General features: G+C 53.6%; 8 protein-coding genes across 8 annotated transcripts; 3 read left to right on the top strand and 5 right to left on the bottom strand.

Moving 5' to 3' along the window:
* Nucleotides 1–1,452: 1,452 nt before the first annotated feature.
* On the bottom strand, nt 1,453–3,607 carry AA0111_g3553 (hypothetical protein; the record flags this gene model as incomplete). The annotated part of the gene is made up of 4 exons (XM_028649451.1): nt 1,453–2,295; nt 2,350–2,598; nt 2,725–3,001; nt 3,474–3,607. 4 exons carry the CDS (start codon nt 3,605–3,607, stop codon nt 1,453–1,455), a joined length of 1,503 nt encoding a protein of 500 aa, XP_028508982.1.
* A 4,064-nt stretch (nt 3,608–7,671) lies between these two features.
* On the bottom strand, nt 7,672–8,125 carry AA0111_g3552 (hypothetical protein; the record flags this gene model as incomplete). Its single annotated transcript, XM_028649450.1, has 2 exons — nt 7,672–7,791; nt 8,039–8,125. 2 exons carry the CDS (start codon nt 8,123–8,125, stop codon nt 7,672–7,674), a joined length of 207 nt encoding a protein of 68 aa, XP_028508983.1.
* A 1,819-nt stretch (nt 8,126–9,944) lies between these two features.
* AA0111_g3551 (hypothetical protein) lies at nt 9,945–10,735 on the bottom strand (the record flags this gene model as incomplete). The annotated part of the gene is made up of 3 exons (XM_028649449.1): nt 9,945–9,980; nt 10,031–10,146; nt 10,201–10,735. 3 exons carry the CDS (start codon nt 10,733–10,735, stop codon nt 9,945–9,947), a joined length of 687 nt encoding a protein of 228 aa, XP_028509081.1.
* Nucleotides 10,736–10,909: 174 nt separating this feature from the next.
* On the top strand, nt 10,910–11,868 carry AA0111_g3550 (hypothetical protein; the record flags this gene model as incomplete). Its single annotated transcript, XM_028649448.1, has 2 exons — nt 10,910–11,332; nt 11,380–11,868. 2 exons carry the CDS (start codon nt 10,910–10,912, stop codon nt 11,866–11,868), a joined length of 912 nt encoding a protein of 303 aa, XP_028509082.1.
* A 619-nt stretch (nt 11,869–12,487) lies between these two features.
* Nucleotides 12,488–13,505, top strand: AA0111_g3549 (hypothetical protein; the record flags this gene model as incomplete). The annotated part of the gene is made up of 2 exons (XM_028649446.1): nt 12,488–12,522; nt 12,578–13,505. The coding sequence occupies 2 exons, from the start codon at nt 12,488–12,490 to the stop codon at nt 13,503–13,505; spliced, it is 963 nt and encodes a 320-aa protein (XP_028509096.1).
* Nucleotides 13,506–13,665: 160 nt separating this feature from the next.
* AA0111_g3548 (putative beta-glucosidase E) lies at nt 13,666–16,632 on the bottom strand (the record flags this gene model as incomplete). Its single annotated transcript, XM_028649445.1, has 2 exons — nt 13,666–16,014; nt 16,060–16,632. 2 exons carry the CDS (start codon nt 16,630–16,632, stop codon nt 13,666–13,668), a joined length of 2,922 nt encoding a protein of 973 aa, XP_028509095.1.
* Nucleotides 16,633–17,146: 514 nt separating this feature from the next.
* On the bottom strand, nt 17,147–18,779 carry AA0111_g3547 (2-methylcitrate synthase; the record flags this gene model as incomplete). The annotated part of the gene is made up of 5 exons (XM_028649444.1): nt 17,147–17,359; nt 17,409–18,387; nt 18,435–18,591; nt 18,650–18,668; nt 18,732–18,779. 5 exons carry the CDS (start codon nt 18,777–18,779, stop codon nt 17,147–17,149), a joined length of 1,416 nt encoding a protein of 471 aa, XP_028508802.1.
* A 532-nt stretch (nt 18,780–19,311) lies between these two features.
* AA0111_g3546 (Methylisocitrate lyase) lies at nt 19,312–21,225 on the top strand (the record flags this gene model as incomplete). The annotated part of the gene is made up of 3 exons (XM_028649443.1): nt 19,312–19,726; nt 19,788–20,076; nt 20,127–21,225. The coding sequence occupies 3 exons, from the start codon at nt 19,312–19,314 to the stop codon at nt 21,223–21,225; spliced, it is 1,803 nt and encodes a 600-aa protein (XP_028508801.1).
* Nucleotides 21,226–21,400: the final 175 nt, after the last annotated feature.

The raw sequence follows: 21,400 nt of genomic DNA, 5'->3' as shown, positions 1-21,400 counted from the left end.
ATCGTGCATGCTAGAATGCGTCGTAACCAGCGATGACAGACAGCAACGTTCTAGTCCGACGGCCTTGGATGCTTTCATTTGCCCTTGTACCATGGAAACTCATACGTCCCGTGCCGATGTAGTTCGAGAATGACAGATCGAGACTTGTCTGGTAGCAGCGCTCCGGCACGCCGAGACCCCGATTCTGTACCGTGGTAGACGTACAGTACTGTGCTATGAGAATATACGTAATTGAGTCATGCACGTACACCTGTCGGGTAGATGTCAGTGAGGTTTGTGCTGCCGTGGTACGGTAATGATGCGATCAAAGCCACGACAAAGTCTGCTCCCCATGGGAACAATATCGATAGGCGCGGGTGGCTGAGTTCGGCTGTCCATTCTTTTGCGTGGGGACGTGCTGCCCTGAAATGGTAGGTGCAACACGTGCGTACCCGCTATCCTATACCTGCCATGTCGGGTTGCCCTGCGTGGCTTGTCGTACGTAACGTACCATGTGATGTCAACATCCATCAGGCACGTGTCTTGGCATCGTGGTTAGACAGGGCCAGGCTGGGCGGGATCGCAAGCAAGAGCGATGGGTAAGCATGTATGATGACTGTAGGAGAAGGTGTTTTGACAAGCAAGCCCAGTTCGGGATTCCAGCTCTCAAGATCAGCACCACCCGGTTGACATAGGCCAGGTGCGGTGCCCCGTTCACAAAAGTGTGCAAACAATAGATGTGGTAAGCATTACACCAGCGAACATCTCCAATTTAGATAGCTAGTAACGAAAAAAAAGAAGCCACTACGTACAGGATGATGCGAGAAACCTCAGCTCTCCCGAGGTGCTTTGCGAGTTTACGATCAGATTGCCACCCACCAGTAATAGTTCCCATATAGACTTTGAAATGCGGTAGAGACAGGCTAAGAAGGGGAATACCGCGGGAAAAAAAAACAGACGTAATAGGTACGATAGGAAAGAGGTACCAAAAAGCACAAGCGACCACTACCCCAGACAATATACAGCGAAGCACATTGATGCTGGACCCAACCCACGCTACGATGATGCAAATATCAACGAAGCCTCCATGTGATGATGCACCCCCAGTTCTAGATGTTTGCGGGAAAAGACAGAATAACCACCCAGTATAGTAGTTTAGGTCACACTCGAGATGAGATCCGGGAGGGACAGTGGAATGGATCCGTAAGTATTAAAATGGAAAACGTCGGAAGTTCTTTGTCGCTCTTGAAAGTTTCAGATAGCCGCCCAGAAATCACGCTGTTGCCAGCCAGAACTCCTTGCGATAAGCAAACGTCGATTGGACGAAAATACAGATTGTACATGGAAAGCAGTAAACGACGACTGACAGATTCGGAGGGGAAATTTTGCTCCTTGTTCTACGCTTGATGCGGGTGTGCGAAGCGCTCTCGTAAGACCAGCTCCAGAGCGTCTCCACTTGCGCGAGGCAGATTTTTACATGGGCCGGCGGTTGAGCATATTGAGCATGGACGAATCGGTCGAGCTGCGAGCGGGGCCATTGTCGCTTACGAGGTCATTGATGCGCATGCTGGGTCTAGCCGAGGGTGTCGATGTAGGCGGTGGTGGGGTTCTGCCATCACTGCGCGCAGGCGGTGGCTGCAGGACGCCGTTGGGCTGCGGTGGAGCTGCGTAATAAGGCGTAGGAGGGGCACCGGGGGTGGTTGGTGCTTGAGAGTGTGGCGATGAAGAGGTGCGACTCGGCTCGTAGCGGTAGGCGCTCTGTGGAGAAGCTTGACGCGGCGGCTGTGCGGCGTAGGAAGGGTGGGCGGGAGGAGGCGCGGAGGGGTAAGGGGTGGGAGTGTTTGCTGTTGAAGCAGCCGAAGTTAGAGACGGTGGCTCTGGATAGGCATAGCCTTCTCCAGTGCCTCGATGAGGAGCCTGTGACGCTGAGCCAGGATGTGGCGGCGGCAGAGTAGGGGTATGAGGCTCAGGATGGAGTCTCTTCCTGCCTGCCAGCGCATCACGGCTCGCATCATCTGGAGAAGCACTGGGCGGGCCATAGTCAGAATGAGCTGGGTACGGACCTGCAGTGGGGCTGGGCAGATACTGCGGCTGGCGCGACGGCTGGCCATATGGCTCGCCGTGGCTGGCAGGAGGTAGTGGCTGCCCATAGGCACCGTACATGGGCGGTGGCTGTCCGACACCGCGCCAGACTGTGTGTGCAGGAACAAAGGCCTGAGTCTGGGCCGAGACTGGGGTGAAGATGCAGTCTTGGTTGAACCTCATGCAGTTGGAGCAGCGGCCGTCTTCAGTCGCCTCGAAGCCGGAGCAGCGAATCTAGGGAGGGTAAGCAGGCATTCTCTGGGGTCAATTGCGTCAAATAGCATGTACCTTGCGGCGTCGGCAGTAGCGACAGGCAATGGCAGTGCGCTGTCGCGGAGCGGGCGGCTGGTGGTGTTGCTGGACATATTGGGGAGGCGGTGGTGGCTGCTGGCGATAGTCTGGCGGAGGAGGAGCGCGTGTCCACTCATTGGGGCCTGGCAGACGGTATGGCTGCTGGTGCTGGTACTGAGGATGTTGGGCCATGTCGGGGCGGGGCTCTTGGGGCGGTGGAGGTGGAGGTGGGAGCGTGGTGTTCATCTAGGTTGACGTCAAGTGTCAGCGAGCTGTCACCCAGACCAGCTTACGAGAGGGACATGACATGACGTGCAGCGCGCGTGACAACAGACTGCGACTACTTCTGCTACTAAGACTGTTACTACTTACATGCGGAGGCTGCGCATACGAGCCATTCGCGGGCTGCTGGGCAGTGGGTGGTTGCCAGTGGGCGGGAAGCTGGCCTTGGCCACCCTGGTGAGGGAACATGTTTTGGGTTGCGTGGTCGAGCTGGGTGGGTGGTGGATGGCGGGCGCAACGGGGAGCTGTCACGGCGCGCTCTCGCAGTGCAACACAGCGGCCGGCTTGCTCAGCGTGTGCTGTGGGCGAGGGCGAGTGCAAGGGCTTCGGGCGAGAGCGAGTGGTGGGTGGTGGTGCGGAAAATGCTCTGGGGCGGGTGAGGTGTCACAAAATACTGGCAAGAGCGGCCCGCAACGTCGGCTGCAGGAGAGTGAGACGATGGGCAGGGCAGGCGGGCGGGTCGGAGGAATTGCTCTGGGCCGCGAGAGGGTGTGAGGCGGCGGTTGTGGTCGAGGCAGCAGTCGTAGCAGAGGTCGGAGAGGTGAGGGAGGCTGTGGAGTGAAAGGCTTCTCGAAGCGCGTGGAGGAGACGGGACCCAAGAGCGTGGAAGCGAAAAAGGAGATTCAGGTTGGAGCGGCCGCTATTACTACCCACCGCGTGCCCGAACTCAACCTTCTCGCCGCTTCTACTGGGATGGCGTTTTTAACCCTGTCCGCCCCATGCAGCGACGACGGCGACGGTCCGCCAAACGCGCTAAATGCCATGCGGCACCCTCACTTGCAGCCAGACGTGCAGCCCACAACCACCCGCGTAGACGAGCTACACACACGCACACATACGAGGCGCCCCTACCACCTCGCCCGACTCCTCGTCCCGACACGACGACGGCGACGACACCCTTGCGCTGCTGTTTGGGCCGGTGTATGATGATGACCTCGCCCATGACAAGGCCCATGGCGCCGCCCATGACCATGGCCGCGAGACAGGCCTTGTCCACCACCCATGTGCATGATGCTGCTGCGGCCCGGCAGCTTGCTTGAGATGTGTGACTCGCCAAGACCTCGGGGACTCCCGTCGCGTTGTGATCTACGAGCCTTTAATTACATACACGGCGCCGCAATAAATACTCAAAAGCCCAAGGCCACATCATCCTGAATGTCACTCTGCCGCCCGCCTGCACGAGATGCCAGACTCTGCGCTGGCTGCACCGCGCTTGTGCGAGAGCCTACCCGCCGTCTGCAGCTCGCATGCGTCTCAAGTGGCACAGTCGCCTCGACTCATGGAACCACCTCGGGCTCTTGAATCGTCTACGGGCCGTCTCTGCGTCCCTCGTGTCGCTTCCTCTGCCAAGCCCATAGCTCGCCCATTCGACAGCTCACGAACCACGGTACGCGCCTGCGTCCGGTCAGCTTGGTCGTACCGTGCGTGCTGGCGCCGGCGACCTGCTGCGAAGCCTGCTGTCCCGACCCTGCTATGCTTTTTTGTACACACATGCATCGTGACGGCTTTCGAGCTTCCTCGTCCCAGATCAATCGCTGCTTGCCGCCTCCCGCAGCCTGATCCACGCACAAGCAGGGTTCGCAAATGTGCCTCTCCTCAACCTCCCGGACGCGGCTTGCCGTCTTTTTTCATCTGCCAACATGTCTGATAGGGCTGATCAACTCGGGGCGTCGGTCATTTTGCTCGACAAGGACGGGCACCATCCCTGTCTGACTGTTGGTGTGTACCACTTCGGCAACCACGTCTGCTAAGTGCTTGGACAACTGTGACGTGAGTGCTCTCTGCTTGCTAGTCAAGCACATGCCGGTGCGTCTCGGCGACTTCAGGCACTCCTTCGCGGGGCAGTGTACGGGAGAACCGATGTCTTGCGCCGGGAGAACCGTTCGTCCAAACCAGCAGCAGTAGTTTGCCTTCTCAGTCCACACAAGCTGGTTGGTAATAGAGCCGATTCTGGCCAGTCTTGCCTGCGAGAAAAAAAATCATGTACCGACTTCCTCATCCTCAGCTGCTATTGCTTCGTGTAAGACGGCTGGCATGCGACGCAGCCCACTTTCGTCCTCGAATCACGCCTCTCAATCTGGCATCCACAATTTGGCAAACCGTTCATCCCTTGCGCCGGTCCAAGGCTTGCGAACTGGTGCCCATGGCAAAACGCTTCCCTGCCCCCTTGATTCGACGCCTCCATAATTGTCGAGACTGACGATACAGACAAGCCAACGGCACTTGTCGAGTCGTCTTGAGTAGTGGCGGTGCCGTATGTCCCGCCTGGTGACGAGTCTCGGACTTGTGCGGATGTAGGCACGGTACCATGGAGAATAGCGAAACGCCCAGTGCGTATTCAGCCTCGGCATCGCGCCGGCCTCTTTCCAGCTGGCCGCATATAGGTGACGACGCCGACACTTTCAACAAAGAGTCGTCAGCAGTAGTTCGTGACTATCCACACATGCCAAAACACTCCGTCCTCTGCCTCGAGATTGGGGCGGACGGCCCGCACAATCTCGTGCTTAGTTTTCCACCGTCCAGGTCTCGGTCAAATTTAATCAACCAATCAGCACGTCCCCTGCCTAGTATTCAACTCTCTTGGGCAAATCTCAGCTTCGCAGCTGGCATGTGCCTTGCATCTGCTGCTCGACGGGTAAATCCTAATCGTGGCAGGCGAGAGCAAAAAACCTTGCCTTGGTCACAAGACGTGTCTGCACCGGTCAAAGCCGTCATTCCGGACACGGTACCCTTTTCACTTATTGGAACTGTATCAAGCGGGCTGACAGCTTGCAGCCAATCGCATTTAATCTTTGTTGTAATTTGATTGTCTGCCACACCGCATTCCGGCTTTTGAGTCAGTCACCAGCCCATGATAGATGAGGACCGATGCAGTCATTCGTCTGGAGTCAAGTCGGCCTGGAAGAATCGGCCCACTGAGCAAGCTGCTACAATGACAATAAATAAATGTCAGCAGCCTTGTCTTGCACACATCGCAAAGTGCCGTTGAATGCCGCTGACGACGGTTACACCAAATGAACGGATTGTGGGGTAGATCAACCGGGATCTGTTCTGGATGTGATCTTCAGCCGCCTCGGTCGGTTCACCCAAGCAAAATAGCCGCGTAACGTCCATGACTGCTGCGGCACGGAGCTTAGGCGATGCTCAGCTATCGTCTTCTTCATGGACGTCGGGGAACAGCGCGAGGGCAACTTGGAGATGCTCAATTGGTACCATGTGTGTCAGCGGCCCGGGACGAGAGTGGAATTCCCGCGTGTATCCCGTTGATATTTAGATTAACGAAGTTTGTGTCACCGAAGCCTTCCCGCAATATGCATAGCATAGCTGGAAATTGCGGAGGCTACCCTTTTGTGTCACCGTACGCAGTGCAAGCGGCCATGTCGCTTGTGCCGCGTTTCGTGTACCGCCATCTGCACGTAAATCCAGATGCAGACGCATCAGGCGGGAAGATATCGTCAAGCCTCCGAGACGAATTGTAGCCTGTGCCACTGTTCTAGTGTCTGACAGGCAGAAAGAATGCAAACAATGCTTCCACAGCGCGACCGTGGCCACTACAAAACAAACAACACTCACCGATCTGTCAAGGTGTGCTGGTGCGATAGAGGCGTAGTCAGTCTGGTGATGGCTATGCATCGGTGTACACGCAGTCTTTCGCATCCTGTTAGTACTCTGAATGCGCCGCAGCACCGCATTATGCTGATGGTTCAGCACAGAAGCTCCGTTCTTGCAGTAGCCGTATGAGGGACAACATCCTGTCGGATAAGCGGTATTCCATCTCCGTCTGGTACCGCAGCGTCCGCTTGCCTCATCTTCGGGCAAACCGCCGTGTATATTCGCCTCACGAATCCGACGGGAGTGCCAAAGAGGGTAAGGCGACACGTTCTGACTTTGCAAGATCCAGCTGTGTCACAAACGCCGGTAAATATCATCAGAGACGCGGAAGAGGTGGGTAAGCGGACGCAAGCCATTGCGGGTCGATGGATCAGCCCGAAGCGTGCTAATTCGCGGAAGAACGAAATATCAGCGGCTCATCGGTGTGATGGACGGTGGGATTGAAGGACAAAACGAGGTGCCCTACAAATACACCGCCTTTTGATGACGTGCTAAAGCATCAAAAGGCCTCGCAGCTTGGTTGACATGGAGCATGCAGACCTGCGACATACTCGACGCACTTGGTATTGCAGTTGTCAAGGTTTCGTGTTGGAGCTGCTGGCGTCATGCTTACACCATGTCGAGTGTGACCGAACAGTATAAGCCGCTCGACCTTCCGCTTCTTGTGCGTGCATGACGCAGAGCGATGCAGCAACTAACCGCCAGCGACTTAAGGCGCCGGTAAAGACTCACTGAAGCCGTCGTCACGAAATGGAGCTGGCCATGATCAGACGCGTTAGGGCGGAAACCTTGCATCCCAGGACAACGAGTGCGCCTCGGGCCGTGGCCGTCTAAAGCCTAACGCAACGTGTGCAGCTTGTCACAGTGCCCAAGAGCACACTATGGAGAGGGCAGGTGATCGGATGATTATACAAAGCGATTGCTATACGTCTCGCTTCTGCACTGTCATCGATGAGACTTTGGCGTCGATGCGGTCAGCCATGCACACCGGGTCATCATCGAAGACGAGTGAAAAGTGAGCCCCGTGCGCTGCCTCCCCTGGCTCGCTGGAACCAAGCAGAAGCCGCTAAGGAAAGACGGCAGGCCCGCGTTTGAGCGAGAGAACTGGGACCAGGGTCGTAGAAAGGCTTTTCCTATTGCGATCTGCTAAACTTTAGTCTCGCATATCTCGGTCCTACTCAGCCCACTAAGTAACGTGACCTTCTAGCGCCGCAGTGTCCCGCAAGCAGTTTGAACGGGCGTAAAACTAATGCAAGATGAGTTGGGACCAACCAGTCAGCGCCACTGCCGCAGGGTTACACAGGCGTCTATTGGCGGGCTTCGCGCTTGTGTGGCCCACTCCTCCACGCTCCACCAATGTGTGCATCCAAATGACTTCGGCTGGAAGAACCGCGCCTCGAACATGCGTTGTTGAAATTGCCTTCATCAAGCCTCGTCATCCTCTGCAGCGCCGCTGTCATTGTCAGGCTCGGCATCGCTTCCATCGCCGTCGCTCGAGTCTGACGTGTCATCGTCGGGCATCGCGATGCTGTTAAGATAGGTGATCTGCCACAGTCGTTAGCGGCTTCGTGTGCAACGCCTCAGCAAGATTGCTCAGGCCTCTCTCCACACCTAGACAATTCCATAATGGGCGGGTGACCGCAATGCTAACACACTACTGGCCAGCATTATAGTCACCCCATAGCTTGCAATGTACAGGCACAACCCTAACAAGTTGCCGCCGCTTTTAACTTCGGCTGTTCAATGAACGTTTTATGCCATCAATGTCAAGAATACGAATCGTTAGACTTACAAAGGGCACCATATTGGCTACGAGCTTACCCACACGCTCCAAACCTCCAACACCGACAATTTCGTCGTCTGTAAGCTTTCGCCCCATGGTAAAATTGCGGAGCCGCAGAAGTTCAATGTCTTTGTGATCATGGTCATATCCCTGAGAGCTGTCAGCAAACTTGAGCAGGCACAGTGAGACTGAAGGTTGTTCGTAATAAACTCCGCAACTTGGCAGTGACGCTGCTACCAGCAGAAAACCCCGCCCTTTGAAAGGGTGCTAGCTATGACATCTCGAACTCAGCTTGAATTGTTGAGTGCGGGGCGATTTGAAACTCTATTTTGCCGGACGGCACACAGTTGTAACGCAAAACTGTCCAGTACGAGACCGAAGCTTAGTTGCTCGTCATCGTTGTCGTGTGCCGTTCGCAAGATAATGTAGCGGAAGAGTTTCACAGGAGTGCATCCTTGTAGGCGGGAAGTTCCCGGGCTAGTTTTGGAGTTGATCTGTGCCAGGCTGCGGAGGACACCCGATCCCGCCATAGCTGTCGCAAAATCATCCAGAAATTGCTCTGCCCTTGCAGGAAATTGGCAATTGAGACGCGTCTTCCTGCTTGGTGACCGACGTCTGATAAGACAGTTTCATACAAGGAAAGGTAAAGCAGAGAGGACTCGCCTTTGGATTGCGCTTCAGAGCATTTGACTGATTCATCGACAGACTCGTAAAAGCTTTGACAGCCTTCTTCTCGTCATCTTTCACGCCACCAAGGAATGCCTCCCGAATGCCGGCGTCAGTCAGAACCGCCTTGAACTTGTGCGGTTTACGGTCGATGTCGCGTCGAAGTTTGGCGAGGGTCGTCGCGTCCGGCTGCCAGAAGCCACCACCTTCCAAAGTCAGCGTACGCCTGTGCGAGTATGATAACAATGGCGGTAAGACAGCGCTAGAAATACTATCGCGCCGTTGAATGTGTTGCTACTTGCGTAGGCAAGATGACAAGGCATTGGCATGCATTAGACAGGAGCACCGTCCCGACGACACAGTACCGAACACGACCGAACCTCGAAGCGATCCGACGCATCTTCCAACGAATATCGCCCAGTATGGTATCGGGACTCAAGATGCTACGCTGCGCTGTCTGACCGCGGATACGAACATAAGACCAACAGCGGGGTATGTTGAGCACTCATGTCCCAGGCATGATCATGCTCTTCAGTACTGGCCGGGGTTGCCAATTACACTAATGACAGTACCTTGTCATATGTGAAATGGCGGTCGTGCTACGGCAAAATACAGCATGGAGTGCGAGGCTCGGCCACACAAGGACAAAAGCCGCCAGGCCTCGGCCCGTCCTTGATCTCATGGGCGACGGCAACCATTGGGTATACATGCATACATCATGCACATTTGATCGAAAGAAGAACCACGGCGGCCACGGGATTGCGCTTCGCCTCGGTTGAGGTTTCACGACAGCTCGTGGCTATAGCAATCGCACACATACAAGAGAAGAAGAGAATCAAACATACCTACAAAGCTCCCGCCTTTGGGTTGCACCTGAACGTAGTAGTGCGCGTAAGGACCTTTTCGTCCCTTACGGTTGTGTCCAATGTCAGTCTGTGGCTCGGATTAACTGCTGCACAAAGATAACTCACAGTCCTCGACCAAGCCGCAGAGAAGTAAGTCTAGATTAGGTCAGCCTGCTTGCACCTTGCCATGACCGAGCATAAGGACAAAAACATCTTCGAGGGGCAGATGATATTGGGTTAGAGTCAGCTAGATGGCCAGCAAGATCTGTCTCTGCATGTCGAGATATGACTTTGAACGCATTGCTCTGCCTTTTCCAACAAAACTTGAGACGCTTTCTCACCTTGTACGGGGTGGGATCTTTTGAGAACCGGATGTCTTGAGTAGTGAGCGTGGTTCGATACAATCAAGCTCCAAGCTCACCTCTGTAGATACGGTAGATCTGTACGCGTTAGTGATGTCTCTCACGATAGCTAAATCGTCAATACCCACCACGTCTTTGACCGGTAGTTCGGGAATGGTCTCGTCTGCTTCAATAATCTTATCTGATACCTTCTCGGCGAATGTTGTGAAATCTTGAAATGAAACTCTAAAATCAGGGTCATGGACTGTAACCATTAGCGGGCGGTCTAGTGAAGCAAGCGTTATGAAGGGTTGCATACGCTTCAACCATTGACGGTCGTTATTAGCTGCTAAGTCCTTGAGGAACAACATTGTGTTTGGGTGGATTGTGTGATCCAAATATGGCGTGTCGCCTGCATCTCGGGCCTTTGGCTTCTTGATGACCAGCTGCGTTCCTGGTGCCAGTTTCGCTCCCGGTCTCCAAAGCTCTTTCTCATCGGCGGCCTTCTTGTGTATAGGGAGGTTCTTGGTGGTGCGCCCTCTCGGAGTTGGCCGCTTGCTCTCGACGTCATCGTCAGTGGCAGTTTCATCGGGCTCAGATTCCGACGATGGATCCTTGTCGCTGTGCTCCTCGTAGTCGGAGGCCACCCCTTCATCATCGTCATAGTCGCCGTTGAATAGTTGAACTTTCTTTGGTCTATCCTCATTATCCGTGTCGCTTTCAGGCTCGACGTACGATTTCCGAATCGTAGCCCGTGCTCTTTTAGACTGCCTTGCTGGAACCTCCGGTGCGGGACGTTTGGAGGAACTCCTGGAAGCCGGCGCACCAGTACTTTTGGTAGCTTTACGTGGCATGATGTCGATTTAGTTGGTTTGCGGAGCCGGCAAGCGGTATGACTGGTTATAACTGCAGACGTCTACGTGGATGCTTGGAAGGGAATGTGAGCACAGACCATGGATGACGCACTCGAACGCGAAAATACGGCGCGTTGTCACGGGTTTCCCACACAGCCACAGAGCACGACAGACATGCCGACTCGCTTCGAAGTACGCAAGCAAAAGATCCTGGAACAGCTCGATGCTCCAGATGGCGAGTACCACGATCTGTCCCCAAAGGGCTCCATTGATGCGCCTATCCGAGATCTAATCGGCGAGATCAATAAGCTCCAAGGTCTCGTTACAACAAGCAGTTGCTCGGGGCGCATTAGTGTGTTTTTAGAAGGGCGTAAAGCAGATGCCGAAGCATCAGACTCGGCTCAAGGGGAAGAATCACGTGCTGGTCCAGGAGGCAAAGGTGGTGGGGGTGCATGGCTGTTCATTTCGCATACGCCAGTTGAACGTGTCGAAGCAAATCATGATCTCATGTCGGAGTTTGGCTTGCAGAAATATGAGACTGAGGAGAGAACACCTAGTGTTTCTTGCAGATACATTCATCTCAAGTTTGAACCCATGGTAATTTTGGTTCTTGCAAATCTTCGGCAGACTCTGACGAGGTACAGATACTCCACATCCTGAGCGCATCAATGGACCATGCCCAAAAAGTCCTCACTGCTGCATTGACTGCAGGATTTCGTGAGAGCGGGGCCGTGAGTCTAGGGTCACCAAACACGGGAGATTCAAATCCTATGGTAGCAGTCCGGTCAGCTGGATATTCATTCGACTCCATCATTGGCTATCAAGATGATGATGGAAGTAACATTGCCCTGGTAGACCAGCAGTATTTGCGAACGTTGATCAAGATTGCCAACGAGCGCTTCAAGATCAACTTTGATCGTATAAGTCGGTTTCGCCAGGCCCTTTTGCAGACCTACGAACCGAAGCTTTTGAACAGGACCAAGGCTGATTGGGAAGATGCAGATGTCAGGAAGCGGCGCAAGAGAGAAGAAGGCCTTGCGCGGCAACAAGCTTTGCAGAATCAGAACTCTGGAGGCAATGTTGATCTATCGGAGGAAGCAGATGTGGGCAACATGATAGAGATGTTCTCTTGATACCGTACGACACGAACTACATAGGCGCGACGACACAAGATCATTTCGATAAGAGGTGGTAACCAAGCACGCCAGGAAGGCTAGTGAGAATCGCTACTTTTTCACGATAGCCTCAAACATCAGTCGAAATGACTCATCCACTATCGGCTATGAAGGTGACTTGAAGGTCGCGGTCTACGGAGGCTTCTTTGCACCCTGTGGAGCCATATCACAATGTCTCCGGTAGCTGTGTCCACATCCTAGGTGCAAATTGGGCGATGTTCGGAGGAGACCAACTGAAGCCACATGTGCTTTGGCAAACCTGAACGGGGACTTCTTCGCTCCTTTATTGCCATATCAAATAAATCATTTCGTATATTGCGTGTTTCTTGATACACGTTGTGATGTTCGGCCAATATAGGCTTAGCGTGCGTATGTCTCCGATGCAGACCGGCGACATTGAATCTATCCTCGCAACCTTCTTCACTCCATAAAAGGAAAGTCTGATCATCCCCCAAACCTCAATTACTTGTTTCTCTTCGATTCCAGAATACTTTATAGATTTAACAACGCTGCATCAGCGACATCACAACCATAAAACAGACTTCTCACTCTTACAGAGAACAGCGTACCATTCAAGATGAGCTACGCAGAGGCAAACCGTCGGTATTTCGAGTACGATACATCATTCTATGAATTACCACGCACATCTATACTGAACATTCCACAGTGCCATATCGGACTCCTACGACAGCAAGCCTTGGTTCAATGTCGTCAACGACCGAGTCGCAGATAGTCTTCGCTCCGATCTATCTTGGGTTGGTATCCCCTTTACCAACACGGGATCCAGTACAGATGCCACACAAGTTCGTCTTCTGGACTATGCATGTGGCACTGGGCTGATGACACGTGTCTTCGGACCCTACGTTACCAAGACCCAGGGTATCGATATCTCACCCAAAATGGTATCTACATACAACACTCGTGCTCGCGATGCCGGTCTTCCAGAAGACGTTGTCAGCGCCGTGGTTGGTGATTTGTTTGTCAAGTCCGACCCTCAGCCACAATCACTGTCGGGACAGGAGTTCTGGAACTTTGATCTTGCGACTGTTGGATTTGGGTTCCACCATTTCGAGGATGTTGTGTTTGCCGCTAGTCAGTTGAAGGACAGGCTGAGGCCGGGTGGTGTGTTGGTCATCAATGATTTCTTAGAGGGAGGAGATTTATTGGCTGGCGAGGACGGGGAACCGATCGAAGGGAGCGATGGCAATCATGCTCTACACAATCACAAGCATGGTCATGATCATGGAGGACATGGGCATCATCACGGTCCCGGCGACAAAAAGGCCTCCAATTCGCACGATCACCACCATCACGGGCATCAACACCATCATAATGCCGAACAAAAGCACGACGTCGGCGACAGCGATCCCGAATTTCGCAGAAAGATGGAAGCTTCTGTCGTAGTCCCGCACTTCACTATTCAAGGCGTGAAACAATTTTTTACTGAGGCTGGATTTGTGGATATTGATGTCAAAACGATGAAGGAGAGGAACTACATGGAATTCGCTGGCAAGAAACTGTGGCGCACAATCTTGTTTGCTAGAGGCCGGAGACCGATTGAAGAACAGGATGGCAGAGGAAAGAGTGAGTTGTGAGTATCACGAAGAAAGCAAAGTTACACAATCGAGAAGCATCGCAGTGTGGATGGTGGTAAGGTCATATTTAGCAATATGATGTATGTATGGGATATCGACAAATAACACAAATGGAACTCCAGCACTAAACCAGTCACAATTCTATCCAAGTAACGCCGCCTTACCACTTGCCCTCCAACGGCAAGTCTCTGCTCGAGAATCCTACACCAATACCGAACTCGCCATTAGGCAACACCCAGTTCTGCCTCTTTATATCCCAATAACTCAGATCTCTTCTTGTCACCTCAAACTGCACAAGCTTTCCTGTGTTCTTCTCTAGATGTATCTTCTCAAACCCTCGCAGCACACGGACGGGGAAGTCAACAGGCTCGCCCGTCTCATGATCCTTGTAGTCTTGTGGGAACGCAATGTAGAGTTGGACTACTGACGAGCCATCTACTGGTCCCGCATTTTCTAGTGATGCGGATACGGTCAATAGCGTAGTATAGAGATCGGGGTTGCCGCCTGGGCCACCGCCTGCCTCGCTGAGGGGAGATGGTGGGGCAGGGTTCATGGGCTCGGATTTCTTGATGTCCTTCGTAGAGTCGAGCCATGGGTAGATGTATCGCTCTACCTGGTTGAAGCCTTCAGGAAATAGCGCGGACTTGGGATCTGGTATTTCCGTGGAGTAACTGGGCGGTACCAGGCCATCAGGTCGGGGTTTGGGAAAGGGTGTTTTAGCGCCCTTCTCTTCGATCAAGAGGGAAGACAGCTTGAAATCTGTGTACGAAAGACCATAGCCGAACTCAAATCGTGGAGTGATGTTCTGTTTGTCAAAGTGACGGTAGTCAATGTAGAGACCCTCTGAGAAGTTCTGTTGAGGCGCCAGACCATCGGAAGGACTGGGAAGATACTTAATCTTGCTGCCTGGACCATATTCGTCTTCCTTCTTGGCAATAGTATAGGGTAAACGACCAGACGGGTTGACGTTGCCAAAGAGAATGTCTATAATGGCATTGCCGGACTCGGTTCCAGGCAGATTGGCGATAATGACGGCCCTGACATTCATGATGTCGATGAAGTTCTCGAGAATGACAGGTCCAACAGTATGAATGACAACCACAACGTCGCCCATGCCTTCTCCACAGTCTTTAGCAACGTCTTGGATCAGCTTGTCGCCACCCTTTTGCAGATTGAGGTCGTTCCTGTCACCACGTATGCTTCCGTAATGCTCGTAGCCCTCACCAGCGTCGGAGTTGGCGAAGACGATACAGAGATCCTGGTCTACGAGGATCTCCTTCTGGCTAGGAAGCTTGTTCTCCAGCCAGTCAGTAACGTATACAGTCTCGTTGTCGAAAGCGTCCCGAATAGCCGACATGGGCTCAACTAGATAGGAGAAGTTCACGGCGCCAGATCCCCACCCGGATGCTAGTGTTCCTTCGTCGCAACTTTGATCAGAGCAGTGATTGATTCCTTCATGAGGGAGACGTGCATCTTCACCGAAGACACCGACGCGGAACTTTGTCTTGGCCTTGCCGTCAGTCTTCCAACCCTTGCGGTTCAGGGGAAGCGTCTTGCCCTCGTTCTTCACCAAGACAGTGCCTTCGGCCGCAATGCGACGTACTAGGTGGCTGTGCGCCTCTTTCCCTTCTCCTTGCGCGTCGACGTACTGATTTACCACACCCATCTCATGGTTCGATGGGCTGCCCTCGTGAAGCTTGCCAACCTCGTCGTTGGTCCACGAAGAGAAGTTTGGCCCATCGTTGTCCCACTTGTCCTGTCCAACTTGATACCATGATGCCACGATACGAGTAACCATGTCGTTGACGCGATCGATCGGCACGCTGCCGTTGAGAACTGCCCGCGTGAGCTCAGGACCCCATAGACTATTGCCCTTGGCCCATCGCAAGCCATCTCCTGGCATTGTCATGTCCAAGCCCGCAAGAGCACTAGCCACACCAGAACGTTGTGCCAACCAGTCGCTTTGGATGAAGCCCTGGAAGCCGAGCTCATCCTTTAAGACTCCGTTGAGCAGCTTGGAGTTTTGACAAGCGTAGCTGGAATTGACCTGGTTATACGAACACATGACGCTGGTCACTCCAGCTTTGATGGAATCGGCAAAAGGCCATGCGTAGATCTCGTGCAATGTGCGGTCATCGATGTTGCTCGAGATGGCGTTTGGAAGGCCCCACTCCCATGCCTGCCGGAAATGCTCTTGTTCGTTGCCGACATAATGCTTCGCGGTAGCCATGACCCCCTCATCTTGTATGCCCTTGATAGTCTGAGCGGCTGCGATACCTTGTAGAACTGGATCTGATCCGAATCCTTCCCAGTTACGGCCACCAGCTGGCATTCTTCCGAGAGGGCCCATAGCGGGACCTAGCAGAACGTTGACGCCCTTGAGTCGTGCCTCTTTGCCGTGTGCCTTTCCACGTAGGTACATGAGTTCCTTGGACCATGTTGCGCCGGTAGTGATACCGGCAGGGAACGCGGTGATATTGTCGGCGAATCGAATACCCAATGGGCCGTCCTGAGCATGTTAGTATAGTCCTAGCCACATGTCAATCGTACGTACCTGAAGACACAGGCTGGGAAATTTCAACCGGTCTACGCGCCCAGTCTGGCCGACACAGAGGTCCATGCTCCAGCCTGTTCCCGTTGTGATGTTGACCTTTTCAGGCAGCGTCATCTGCTTTACCAGTTCCGCAGCCCTCTTGTAGCTATCCTCCCATGCCTTATCGGTGCCGCCCTTTGGCGAAGGATACCACGGCGGACTCAATCCATCTTCGGGCACCGAGACTTTGTATGCCCATATGCCTCCCGACGCAAGTATCAGGACGGTAGCGGCGATAAACACCAGCAGCCAGCAGCAGCAGCGGCCTGGTGCACATCGCGACTTTCTTTGCTGTGTAGGGAACGGCGCCGCAGACTCGTTGTCTCTATACGACGCTTTCCGGACCTTGAGATCTCCGGCGCTCTTCTTGCGCCTGATCTTGCTATCGAACGCAAGTGGGTCGTGCTCTTCGAGGTCTTCTAGGGTGCCGGTGGATTCGGAGGAGAAGCGCGTCGGGGTTTCGACATCGTCGACGGGGTCATCGATTCTCGCGTACTTGCCACGACGCATCTCGTGGGCTTCATAAGGCGGCATGGTGGTCGCGAGTCTGCTTCAAAAGCAGAGAAGGAGGCGGGTGTGGATGATGCAGTATACGGCTCGACCGGCGCGGCTATCTGTGGCGGCGCGAGCGTGAAGCTCTACTTATCCTAAGACTAGCATTGAAGCGCGGCTGTTCTCCGACAGGCAGCGAGTCGAGAATCACAGGTAATTGTTACACAACGTTCAAGGAGGACAGCAACGTGTCTGTAGGACAAGAGGCACAGCAAACACAGTCGGAGTCGTAGTTGGAGATGGAGGTTTCATCGGTCTTACTTCAGCCGCGATGGCGTCTCGTACCTGGCTAGGCGTCGATCTAGCTCCCGCCGCGCTTGCGTTCAGACGGATCTTCTAATCTTGCGCAACAGTGGATCCTCACCGAACCACTCTCAATTTGTTTGCAAAGCATGTCTGAATTTCTGGCTATATCTCATGATATGTTGGTTCATTTGATGCGAAACTGTTCGTTGTCTTCGTGAACTTCCCCGTCGTCTATCTACGACACCTACACTTACGCGCCAACCTGGTCCAGTATACCCTGAAGATTGATGGACTTTGGACGCTCGATAGGCAGACCCAACGCCCTGTCCCAGATCAGCTGTGCAAGCGGGCCCAGACCACGGCTGACACCGAATGTCGCAGTGTAGTAAAGGGTCTCCTGGAAGCCGTAGTGGTGGAAGAGGACACCAGATGACGAGTCGACGTTGGGGAAGGGGTTCTTGGTCTATAGTGTGTCAGCAGTGGCTCAGGGTGCTTGGTATGCCATATCTTACCTTTCCGTGCTCTTTGAGTACATCCGGTGCAACCTCAGAGTTCTTCTTGACCAGCTGGTATACAGGGTTTGCTGCAATCTCGGGTCGGGCATTTGCAAAGTCCATGAGAGCTTCGAATCGCGGGTCAGGCTTCCTAAGCACAGCGTGGCCGTAACCAGGAATAACACGTCCAGACTTGAGTACGCTCCAGAGGTACTCATTGACGTCCTTCTCGGTGAACTTCTCGCCGACGACCTTTTGCATGTCGAGGATAAATCGCAACACCTCTTGCGCAGCCAGGCCATGCAAGGGTCCTGCAAGACCCTGGAGACCAGCACTGTAGCTCAAGAAAGGATCACTGAGCGCGGACCCGACCAAGTGTGTTGTGTGCGCGGAGACATTACCACCCTCGTGGTCACCGTGCAGAGCAAGGTACAACCTGAGAAGGTCTTGGAAACCCTCGTTCTCCTTGCCTGGCTTGCCAAGCATGGCAGCAAAGTTGTATGACCAATCTTGGTTCAGATCGATCTCGTTCGGGAGGGCGCCTCCACCACGGTATGCGTTTTGGTAGATCTTTGCAGCAATGGTAGGCAGTTTCGCGAGGAGGCTGATGCAGTCATCGAAGGTAGGCTCCCAGTAGTCGGCCTTGTTAATACCCTTCTCGTAGGCTTTTGCGAACTTGGACTCGTAGTTGAGTGCGGATACGGCGCAGGCGAACTGTGTCATCGGGTGGAGATCTTTGGGGAAGTCGTCGAGCATCTTTTCAACGAACTTGGGAATGCTACCCTTCTCAGCGAGCTCTCGGGACAACGCGCGAGTTTGCGAGACCGAGGGTACTTCGCCTGTGAGTAATAGCCAGAACATTGCCTCGGGAAGCATCTCAGTGCCGGAAGTGCCCTTGGGTAGCACCTTTTGACAGTCCTTGATGGTTTTGCCGTGGAATCGGATGCCCTCGTTCGCATCGAGCACTGATCCTTCCCAGACCATGGCCTTGAGACCTCTTCAATCTCGTCAGAGCATGCTTGCGTGAATGTTTGGATATCATACCTCATGCCACCCAGGGCATTCTCGACCTTGACATCTCCAAGCTTCTTGTCGGCATGCGCCTTGACCTTCTTCAGAAGTTCGCGCTTTGCAGGCAGAACCTTTTTGAACGTCTCCTTGAGATCCGGCTCCGAGGAGGAAGAGTAGCTACAGGCTTGTACTGTAACGAACCACGCGTTAGGAACATGACGTTTGGACTGGGTGATTTGATTGCATACCGGAGGCAAAAGGACGAGCCTGTTGAGCAATTGTTAGTTGTTTGTGTATTATACACAACCACACATTGTTTTCTGAGCTTACCTTGGCAGCCCGTAGAGCTCTGGAAGCTGATCGTGCGCTCAATGCCATAGCTCGGTTTACGTGGGGTAGATGCGGGGATAGTAGTTGCACTCGTCAATACATAAGACGTAGAACACAACAAGTAGTTCAAGACAATGGCGTTGCAAACTTCGCGAGTAACAAGCAAAGAAATGTTGACGGCAACTTTCGGCAATGCACCTCAATCCACCAGGCACGCATGGTCCGTTGATGCGAGCACAACATTGAACGAGGACCGAGGGGCAGTTGGATGCGGCTAGACAAGGGCTACATACCTCGGTAGTGACGTCGGTGATGGGGAACCCTGGAGAAGCGTTGCCGCAAACATGACGCGGAACTCACTTTTTCACGCAACACGGCCACGGACTTTGCTAATTGCATGCAAAAGAGACAATTGGACGTAAACACAGAAACGCGCCTGTGGCAAAAATCATCTCCGAGTTCCCTCCGACTTGCGGATATTTTTCCGTAAACAACTGTTGACTAACTCTTGCCGCCATCCTACTAAGATACAGAGCAAGCCTCTGCTGACCGCAGTCTCTCCAATTCACACACGCCCACAATGTTCCGAACAGTATCGCGCTCAGTCGCGCGCCAGAGCCGATCGTCAAGAGTCACGAGCCGAACACCGCAACTCCTACGCCCCCTCTCTACCACTGCGTATCGCATGTCAAACTCGACACTCAAGAGTGTTGACCCTCCAGTATCGACAGCACTTCCTGGTGATTCCTTCCAGCTGCTGCCTGAAGTTTCGAAAGCGGGTCAGGCAGAAGATGCGCTCTTCGAGGAACAGGTACAAGCCGTAAAAGACTGGTGGGCGTCACCACGGTACAAAGGTATCAAGCGCCCATACTCTGCCGAAGATGTTGTGAGCAAGCGGGGGGCGCTTCAACAGTCATATCCCAGTTCACTGATGGCGCGGAAACTGTTCAACCTTCTGGAGGAGAGGGCGGCCAAGGGCGAGCCAGTACACACCAGTGCGTTTATCCTAGTCTGTATAGATAGTATAATGGCTGATCACATGTTTTCAATATCCAGTGGGCGCAATTGACCCCGTCCAAATGTCCCAACAAGCTGCGAACCAAGAAGTCCTCTATGTCTCTGGATGGGCTTGCTCTTCAGTCCTGACCACGACGAATGAAGTCTCGGCCGACTTTGGCGACTACCCTTACAACACCGTACCAAACCAAGTGCAGCGCCTTTTCAAGGCTCAGCAGCTACACGACCGCAAGAACTGGGATGCTAGGAGGAAGATGAGTGCAGAAGAACGAGCAAAGACGCCCTACCTAGACTACATGCGGCCAATCATTGCTGATGGCGATACTGGGTACGTAAAGATTACTCTTGATGTCTGGCTAGAGAACTGACTTGTCGCAGCCACGGGGGCCTTTCTGCCGTCATCAAGTTAGCAAAGCTCTTCGCCGAGAATGGAGCCGCAGGTGTTCACTTTGAAGATCAACTTCACGGCGGCAAGAAGTGCGGACATCTTGCAGGTAAAGTCCTCGTGCCAGTTGGTGACCACATCAACCGCCTGGTAGCCGCACGGTTCCAGTGGGATATGATGGGCTGCGAGAACCTTGTTATTGCGCGCACTGATTCAGAGAGCGGCAAGCTCATCTCCAGCGCCGTCGATGTGCGGGATCATGAGTTCATCAAGGGTGTCACAGAAGATGGTGAACCGCTGGCCGAGACGCTGCAGAATATGGAAGCAGCTGGCGCCACCGGCAAAGAGATCGACCAATACGAAGCGGCGTGGGTCAAGAAGCACAAGCTCGTAACCTTTGACGAGGCCGTGGTCCAGCACCTTGAGAAAGAGAGTGCACCTCAATCAACCATCGACTCATACCTCGATGAGGTCAAGCAGAACCCCAACTACTCTCTTCTAAAGCGACGAAACGTTGCGGAGAAGTATACCAAAACACCCGTCTACTTCGATTGGGACATCCCCCGTACACGGGAGGGTTTCTACCACTACAAAGCTGGCGTAGCTGCAGCAACAAAACGCGGCAAGGAATACGCTCCATACGCTGATCTCCTCTGGGTCGAAACGGGTGATCCGAATGTCAAGGAAGCAGCAAGGTTCGCAGGTGAAATCCGCGCTGTTCACCCGGGAAAGAAATTTGTGTACAATCTATCTCCCAGCTTCAACTGGATGGGCCAAGGTTTCTCCGAAGAAGCGCTCAAGTCTTTTGTCTGGGATCTGGCGAAACATGGATTCGTATTCCAGCTCATTTCGCTTGCTGGTCTACACTCTACGGCTACAATTACATGCGAGCTAAGTCGGGCGTTCAAGGACGAGGGCATGCTTGCTTATGTCAAGTTGGTGCAAGCGAGAGAGAAGGAGTTGGGTTGTGATGTGCTCACGCACCAGAAGTGGTCCGGCGCAGGCTACATTGATGGCATCTTGGGGGCGATACAGAGTGGCAGCTCAGGCAGCAAGAGCATGGGCGAGGGAAGCACTGAGACACAATTTTAAACTCAGAATGTAGAGTATCATCTTAAGAGACAACCAGAGCGTTCAAAAGAATCGAACAAGTTCACAGCGATGAGGCTTGTCACGGCTGATTGATGCTCGAATGCTTGACTAAAGAGGAAAGGCCGGACCTGGGGCTCTTGCCTCGGTCCAGCCATTGTTTCCCGACCGAGCAACC

The sequence above is a fragment of the Alternaria arborescens genome, assembly GCF_004154835.1.
Source record: "Alternaria arborescens strain FERA 675 chromosome Unknown contig_6, whole genome shotgun sequence".
Taxonomy (NCBI): domain Eukaryota; kingdom Fungi; phylum Ascomycota; class Dothideomycetes; order Pleosporales; family Pleosporaceae; genus Alternaria; species Alternaria arborescens.
Note: the sequence above shows the minus strand (reverse complement) of the source record. Positions and strands in the feature narration are given on the sequence as shown.